At 34.3% G+C, this 9,386-nt stretch overlaps 1 protein-coding gene across 1 annotated transcript; it reads right to left on the reverse strand.

The window, feature by feature from the left end:
* Nucleotides 1-4,427: 4,427 nt before the first annotated feature.
* Nucleotides 4,428-5,021, reverse strand: LOC125830535 (secreted RxLR effector protein 161-like). Its single transcript, XM_049509722.1, has one exon. It carries the CDS (start codon nt 5,019-5,021, stop codon nt 4,428-4,430), a length of 594 nt encoding a protein of 197 aa, XP_049365679.1.
* Nucleotides 5,022-9,386: the final 4,365 nt, after the last annotated feature.

The following is a 9,386-nucleotide window of genomic DNA, read 5'->3' on the forward strand; positions in this document are numbered from 1 at the left end:
CATCATTTCCTTTAAAGTTTTGTTTTTTCCTTTCCACAATTCCATTAGATTGAGGAGAGTAAGGAACAGTAGTTTGATGGATAATTCCATTTTCCAAACATATTTCTGCAAATGGAGATTCATATTCTCCACCTTTATCACTTTTGATCATTTTGATCTTTTTATCCAACTGATTTTCAACTTCAGTTTTATATTGCCTAAATGCATCTATTGCTTCATCCTTACCATTTAGCAAATAAACATAATAATATCTTGTTCAATCGTCAATAAAAGTTATGAAATAATTTTTCCACCATGTGTTGGTGTTGACTTCATGTCACAAATGTCAGTGTGAATCAGTTCTAAGGGATATGAATTCCATTCAACAGACTTATAAGGATGCTTAGCATACTTAGATTCAATGCAAACTTGACATTTTGATTTATTGCACTCAAATTTAGGCAAAACATCTATGTTAATCAGTTTTCGCAAGGTTTTGTTAATAATGTGTCCCAAACGTTCATGCCATAAACATTTAGACTCAAGCAAGTAAGAAAAAGTAGAATCTTTATTCATATCAACTACAATTACATTGAGTTTGAAGAGGCCCTCAATGAGGTAACCTTTTCCTATATACATCTCATTCTTACTTACTACAACTTTATCATAAAAAAATACACATTTGAATCCTTTCTTGGTAAGAAATGATATAGAAACTAAGCTTTTTCGCAATTCTGGAACATACAAGACCCTGTTCAAAGTCACCACCTTGCCCGATTTCATCTTAAAAAGGACCTTGCCTGTTCCTTCAACCTTTGTTGCAGCGGAGTTCACCATAAATATCTTCTCGTCTACTGGTGTTGGAGTATATGATGCAAATAATTCTTTGTTGGCACAAACATAGCATGAGACACCAGAATCTATCCAGCATTCTCTTTGATTTCCAACCAAGTTGCATTCTGAAAGGATTGCACAAAGACCATCCATCTCTTCTTTGGATTCAGCCAAATTTGCTTGATCTTTCTTCTTGTCCTTCTTGGGACCCCGACATTCTGTAGCCCTATGACCACGTTTGTCACAATTGAAGCAGTTTCCATTGAATTTCTTGTTAGGAGGATTGCTCTTTGGACCAGATGTTTTCTTTCTTTTCTTTGATTTTGTGGGATCTTCTTCAGCAATATTAACTCCAGATATTGCTGAATAACCACGCGGCCTCTTTTCTGCGGCCTTGTTATCCTCTTCGATTCTCAGCCTTACCATGAGATCTTCAACATTCATCTTCTTACGTTTATGTTTCAAGTAGTTTTGTGAAGTCCTTCCACAACGGAGGTAACTTCTCAATAATTGCCGCCACTTGAAAAGCATCATTCACAATCAATCCTACATTAAAGATTATGTGAGTATTAAGAATAGACTTAATATGTTCAACATAGGAATTAAATAAATTTATACCTTCAGCATGGAGATCATGGATTATGACCTGCATTTCTTAAACTTGGGTGACGATGGTCTTATTGTCTATCATCTTATGGTCCAAAAACTTTGCCACAATAAACTTCTTATTTCCGGCATCCTCTGTTTTGTACTTCTTTTCTAAAGCATCCCAGAGTTCTTTTGAGGTCCTGACACTATTGTACACATTGTAAGATCATCTTGCAGGACACTCAGAATATAGTTTTTACGCAAAAAATCTTTATGTGTCCATGCTTCTATCACCAAGAATCGTTCTTCGGCCAGAGTTTCATCCGACATAACATGAACGTTCTCATTAATGAACCTTTGCAGACTCAACGTTGTCAGATAGAAGAACACCTTCTACTGCCATCTTTTGAAGTCAACTCCAGAAAACTTTGCAGGTTTCTCAGCCGGTGCAAGGGCAGCAGTTGAACCATTGTGTGCAACCGATCTTGTTGCAACACTCACTGTTCCAACATTTACTTGACTTGAACTTGTCATTTTTTTGTCACAAATGGCAATCAATTTTTGTATGTGAAATACTAACAGTAAAGAATAAATCCTTACACAACTTTTTTCGGATTTAACAATAAAGTTTTTATGTTCCTTTAATCGTTAATCGAATGAATTTTTAAAATTCAAACAGAGTAGAAAACCATAAAGGTTTTAATCTCCAGAAACCTCAAATACAGAAACTATTAAATTTATTAAGATTGTTATCTCATGTATTCAGGTTAGTCAAAAAACAGAAACAGAAAAAAGATGAAACAGACAGACAGAAAAATAAAATCCGAGTCCACAAAATCCTCTATGTTTCCTTAAGAAATTTAATCCCCTCAAGTACCCGAGGCTACAAATTAATTCCTCCAAGATAAAATGGACTAACTTTTAGAGAAGTAGCGGTACATCAAATTTGATTAATTTCAGCGAACGCAAGAACAACAATGAGAGCACACACAGACTCAGTCGATCGACAATTTTGTTTTTGTAAGAAAATGTATGCAGAGAGTAAAAAATTTCAGTGTTCAAAAATGGAAAAAGACTCTATTTATAACCATTTGCAGCAAGGAACGCGTCTGTTCAGACAAATCTATTCAGACATGTCTTTCAAGAACGTAGTGACTTTTTGGGGAAAATAACATCTTTTTGAAAGGAACAGATCCATTCAAATGAATTTACCGTTACGTACAAATTTCAAATAATTTCTTTACGCGAAATTAATTATGTTAATTAACTAACATTTTGAATTAATTTATGAGAGAAAGGAAATCAATTAATGAGATTGATTAAATAAATTTTGTCCAAAAATATTATCAATCACATCATTTGCCAAATCCAAATCCGAAGCTGAAGCCAAAGCAGAGGCCGAGCGAGCGACGACGACGGCGCGAGGGGCACCTTCTTATTAACTCTTTAAGAACTAAAGGAAGTGTTTCCTAATATAAGGACAACAATTTTCATTTCTTCTACCAATATCGGAGAAATGATTTTTAATCTTCAAAGAATGACTTTTCATTTTTCCCTCCAAATTGGTTCCCCCACATTTTCCATTTTCTCTTCTTATTTCCCATTCACACCTTGATAAAACCCAACAATCCCCCACATAAATGTGGAATGACTATTGTTAAAACATATGCATGAAAAACTTGTGTGTCTTGTAAGTAAGGGTTAATCGCATTTGGATAAGTAGGTTTCCCTTTAGCAAGTAACCTTTTATGTGTTAGTCAAATGATGTCTAAAGGCTATTTCTTTTTTTTAAGGGCAAACATTGGTTGTTGACTCTGAAGATACTTTGATTGTTAAAGTAGAAATGGTGGATAAAACTTTTCCTTTAGGGCGAGAAGTTTGATACTGCAAATTTTTCAAGTATGGATGAGTCATGATTGTGGCACAAAAGATATAGGCATTTTTAACTATGCTACTTTAAAGTCTATGTATGAAAAATGGTTGACTATGGATTTATTGAGATCTCACTGTAAAATTTGTGAGTCATGCCAGATGGGTAAGGTACACAGTAAAGTATTTCCTAAAAGTGCTACCTGGAGGGCAACTGAAAAACTTGAATTACTTTACACTGATGTGTGTGGACATATGCAGACATCATCTTTGGGACAAAATAAATATTTTATGCTCTTTATTGATGACTTAAAAAGGATGACTTGGGCGTATTTTAACAAGTCTCAAGTATTTTCAGTTTTTGAGAAATTTAAAGCTTTTGTTGAAAGACAAAGTGGTTGTAAGCTGAAGTCTTTGAGGTCGGACAATGGTGGTGAATAAACTTAAAATGAGTTCAATAAGTAATGTGAAGATATGGGGATTGATCACAAGTTACCATAAACTATTCACCTGAATAAAATGGAGTCTTAGAGAGGAAGAACAAGATTGTTGTTGAAATCACTAGATGTTTGTTGCTTGAAATGAAACTACCACAAAGCTTTTGGGAAGAAGTTATTTATACTAAATCTATGGATGGAAAAACTCCTATTAAGGCATGGAGTGGAATAAGACCATCTGCAAAGTGATAGAAAAGTACAATAATGTAGATAGAGTAGAGTAGAGGCAGTATGTTAAAAAGAAATTTCTTGGCGTTGTATTTTTCACTGTTGCGGCAATCCTTTTATAAAACAAATACATAGGAAAAACTGAAGCTTAAATATAGGAACTACTACACCAAGATTTTCTCCTAAATACTTGATAACAACCCACATTTAAAACTACTTCCTAAAGACTAGGAAAAACATAACGATAGACATTTTATTCCTAACGTGACTTATTAAAACTAACACGCTCCCTTAAACTAAAAGCTTTCAAGCTTCAATTTAACTTCATGATCTTGAACTCTTTCATAGTGCCGATACCCATCAGCCTTCTCAGATTTTGGAAAGTGAGAAACTTCAGAAGTTTAGTAAAAATGTCCGCCAACTGATCTTGACTTCGGCATTACTCTAGCTCTATTGTTCCTTCATTATTGAGATCTCGCAAGAAATAATACGTCACATCAATGTGCTTCCATATAACACATGATATTTTGATAGCTTGATAGCAGATTTGTTGTCACAGAAAATTGTAGTTGCTTTGTCTTGTTTGAATTGTAGTTCGTCAAGAATCCTCCTCACCCAGATAGCTTGGAAAGCACAAGTTGTAGCAACAACAAATTCCGCTTTAGTACTAGATAAAGTGACAATTTTTTGCTTCCTGGAAAATAGTAAAACAACTGTTGTTCCTAGTAAATAAACATAGCCTAAAGTACTCTTTCTGTCGTCTTGATCTCCTGCGTAATCGCTGTCAGCAAAACCAATCAAATCAGATTTTTCACCCTTCTTGTAAAATAAACCAAAATCTTTAGTTCCTTGTAAGTAGCGAAGGGTTCTTTTGGTAGCTAGCAGGTGCAATTTTGTCGGGCTCTCCATATACATGCTTATAAGACTTACATCATACATGATGTCGGGACTTGTGGCAGTAAGATACATCAAACTACCTACAATCTGCCTGTAGAGTGTGCTGTCTACCTTATTTCCTCTTCCAGCTTTGTTTAGCTTCAGGCCAAACTCAACTGGAGTATCGGCGGGATTAATACAATTCTTCATCTTGAATCGGTCTAAAATTTCTCGCACATATTTCTTTTGGGAAATAAATATCGCGTCATCGGATTACACTACTTCTAAACCAAGAAAATAATGCATCTTATCAAGATCCGACATCTCAAATTCAACCTTCATAGATCTCTTAAAATAAAAAACATGGCACTATCATTCCCAGTAAATATAAGATCATCAATGGTTTTTTTAGTAAGTAAATATTTTATTTACCAAAGTGAGCAATTCAGAATAACCAACCAGCAGGCTTGGACACGAAACCCCAAGCTCTACCAAGCATTACATTTTAATAACTATCCCTATGCATTTAGGGATATGCATTGAGTTGTTGTAGTCTACTTCTTAATCTAGCATGTTGAGATCCTCTTTTTATTTTAAAAAATTTTGCAGTTGCGTTCCATCTACAAGCAGTAAATGGTTCCAGCCAAAGTCATCTTATACACTTGTGCTACACGATTTCGACCCTTCAAGTATGTGAGTGCCCATTGAACTTCTTCATGCCATTTTAGAACAAGTCTGTGTATTCCTTGCCATGCTAACAACTTGGTCCATACTCTTGCATTGAATGAACAATCAAAGATTAGGTGATGGATATTTGTTTAATGCAATATATAATGGATATTTGTTTAATGCAATACTATATATATATATATATATATATATATATATATATATATATACTCCTTTTTGCCCATAATAACTATGTATCCATTTCACCCACAACTTCTCCTTCTTTTTGCAAAGATTCCACAATAGTTTCCCAATTGCAACATTGTTCCTTGTGTAAACTTCCAGAAAATTCATACCTCCGCAATCTTTTGGCCAACATAACTTCTCCTAGGAAATAAGTGTTTTTTTAAAAAATCTCAACATTCCCTATCCACAGAAACCTTCTACAAATACTTTCAACAGCATGCAGGATCTTCTTAGGAAAGGCAAACATTTGTGCCCAGAATATCTGAATGGTAAACAAAACATTCTTAACCAATTGTGCCCTTCCAGCATAGGATAGAAATTTGGTAGTCCAGCTATTGACTTTAGTCAACATCTTGTCTATCAGAGGCTTCCATTGAACTATATAAATTCGCTTAGTACTCAAGGGTACCCCCAAGTATCTAAAAGGCAGTTGTCCCTTGAATCCTCCAAAATAAACACCACTTTTATTTACATTTGCCACCAGTCCTGAAGCCTTTTAGAAGAACAGAAAGCATTTGTGTAGACAACTCACATACTTTATATCTCCCCTACATAACATCAACATATAAACACACTATGAGTATTTTCCCAAATTCTTCAATCTTAACAAAATATATGTTCATATGGACATTTCACGAAACCAAATTTTAGAAAGTAAGCCTCAATGTGACTATACCTAGCTCGCGGAGCTTGTTTTAGTAGGAAAGTTTATTTGATATCCAACTGAAAGATAGGCCACAAATTTTGTGCCACCGAGGCAATTACCATTTTAATTGTGTCATGCCTTGCAACTGGAGCAAAAACATCAGTATATTCCACACCATACTCCTGTTTATATCCATTAGCTACCAATCGCGCCTTATACTTGTTGATTTCACTATATTCTTTCTGTTTCAACTTACAAACCCACTTGAATCCAATGGTTTTGTGCCCTTTTTGAATATATGTCAACTGTCGGGTGTTATTTCTTTCAATAACATCAATCTCATCATCCATAGCTTTCCTCCATTTTTCCTTTTTGGCAGCATTCTCAAAAGTTGTAGGATCGCAATCTGCAAACAATGCAAAGTGGGAAACATCTTCATTAACAAGAATTCATGTTACCTTATAATCCATCATTCATGTGGGACTTCTGCAAGCACGACGAAGAGGTTGATCAGGTGCATCAATTTCTTCCAAAACTTGTGGTGAAATTTCATCACATGCTTCAATAGAAATTTCAGAAATTTCGGGTGGTGCAACTAGTTCTTCGACTTCATTATTAATTAGGATTGGACTATATTGATGTATATTCCAATCCGAAGTGTTCTCCTCATCAAAAACAGCATCTCTGCTAGTTACAACCTTCTTTGTCAAGGATTGAATAGCTTGTATGCCTTGGATGTCTCACTAACACCAAGAAAAACACATTTCTCACCTCTATCATCAAGCTTCTTTCTTTTTTGATTTCTGCTGGACATTTGATTTGTGCCCTTTTGAGTAAAAAATTAAGGAATTAAAAATCTAACTTGATATAGGAATAGTTTTTTTTATCTTTCTAAAATCCAATTATACACAATTTGAAAAAGAAGCAGACTTTACCAACCACATTTTCGCAAGTTACAATTATATTATTATAATTTTTCAGACCGGAAGTTAATAATTTACTTTGTATATGTATTGTTCTTTATTCAGTTTGACTATAGCCTTTCATCTTATAAATTTAACATATTGAACGTTGATATTTCAATGAAAGTGTTTTGTATTCATGTGAATTTTACAGTCTTTTTGAAGATTCCTATACATTTAACGTTTTCAGGTTTTAGCTTATCACATAGGTAAATGAAAATATATTTGATCTCTTTTTTAATCAGTCTATAATTGTAAAAAAATGAAAACCCATAAAAATGAAAGTACCGACTAAAATCAAAACCGTAAAAACCAATTTTATGATGCTTTGATTTGGTTTTAAAATTTAATAAACCGACATTATTGATCTAGTTTTTTTTTATGAAAACCTAACCGACCTATATACACCCTTAATCATTATGATTTTTTTAAAGCAAATTTACCATTAGACAGTGTCTCGCGGCCTTTTATTAAACATAAAAATATCAATAGGGATAAGTACAAACAAGGGGGCTAGACCTTACTTACTAATCCTAATGAAGTACCTAACTTCTGCTACCTAACAAGCATGAAGAAAATAAAAGCTAGAGAAAACTAAGTATTTTTTTATCACCACAGAGTTTGTAATACACTCCATGATGATATTACAAACAGGATGCTTAAATAACGTAAAACTATGCCAATCAAGAAGAAAGTTGAGTTATCAGCCTCAAACTTTCTATTACAAAAGCATGAATAAAAAAAGATTGATTGCCCATCATAAATAACTTGAAGTATTTTTCTCTTGTCTTTTTCTTCAAACCTATCCAACAACACTTGATAATTCATACCTTCTTTATGGATTTATTGGATCTTGTTGAACCTATTGATACTGTCAAATGGTTTTGTTTTGGCTGTCGCATCGGTAAGTGCCTTGGAACATACTCCTCAGTCATTTTACCATCCCAACTATGTTGCCTTCCATGTGTCTTTTTTTTCTTTTGTTGCTTCCACTTCTTTGTTGCCTAGGTGATATATCCCCTTCCCTAGCCACTCTATCAAAGCATATGTCCAGCATATTGTCTTCCTCATCTTCATCAAAAGGATCCTCGCCCAAATCAATTGTATTTGACACTAAGGCCCTTGACTCATTCTTCTTTGCAATCACAAATTTAGGAACAAATACGGGAGCTTCTGGACTTAATTTTCTATTCAAAGATGGTGGCGAGACCTGCTTTTCTTGGAACAAATTGTTGTACGTAAACTATACTTGCTTTCAAGTAGTCTTCAATAAAGAATCAAACCTATCCGAGCATAATAGGTCTCTTGAGGCATTACTAATATCCTACCTCTTCTCACTGTCATGAAAATTTCCAGTTGCACCCTTTTCAATACATGGAGAATTATTTTGACTAGTCGGGGAAAAGGTTTGACTACTACATTATGATTAAATAGTTGTCAAGTTTTTAATTTAAAAAATTCTAATGAATAGAGCTGTAACATACCGCCTTAGAAAGAGCTACAAATCGAAAGAACAAATTTGGAACGAGCCAATTTGAGATTTTCGTTAAGTTGTGAGTTTTGGGTCAATTTCAAACGACCATAACTTTCAGTACATAATGAGTTAGGTGGCCTATAAGATATCAAATGAAAGGTCTTAGAATTCTCTTTCCAACGCCACCAAGTTTGCGAAGTTTTGAGTTCGGGTGAGGGAGATATGTTTATTTGAAGTTAGCCTGTCCAATTAAGGAAAGTTACCCAAAAATATGAGGGGTATTTTGGTCTTTTCCTTACCCCTTCAGCTTAAAATGATTTTTGGTATTATTTTGGGGTCAAATCTGATTTTGATCAGTTTTACAAATCCCATCTATGCTTAGGGTTTTGAGAAGAGTTCAAGAGAAGGAGAAAAGAAGAAAAGTCAAGGTGTTCATCAAGTTTTCTTGTGAATCGAAGGTTGTTTCGCCAAGGGTTTAATCCTTAAGAGGTATGTGAGTTATCATAGTGTTGGATTCGTTCACCCACATGCCAATCATGTTATTTTCAGCGCAATTCCATTCTTGAATTTGAAGAATT

This window comes from Solanum verrucosum, unplaced genomic scaffold, assembly GCF_900185275.1.
Source record: "Solanum verrucosum unplaced genomic scaffold, falcon-dt-bn FXZP01000075.1, whole genome shotgun sequence".
Lineage (NCBI taxonomy): Eukaryota > Viridiplantae > Streptophyta > Magnoliopsida > Solanales > Solanaceae > Solanum > Solanum verrucosum.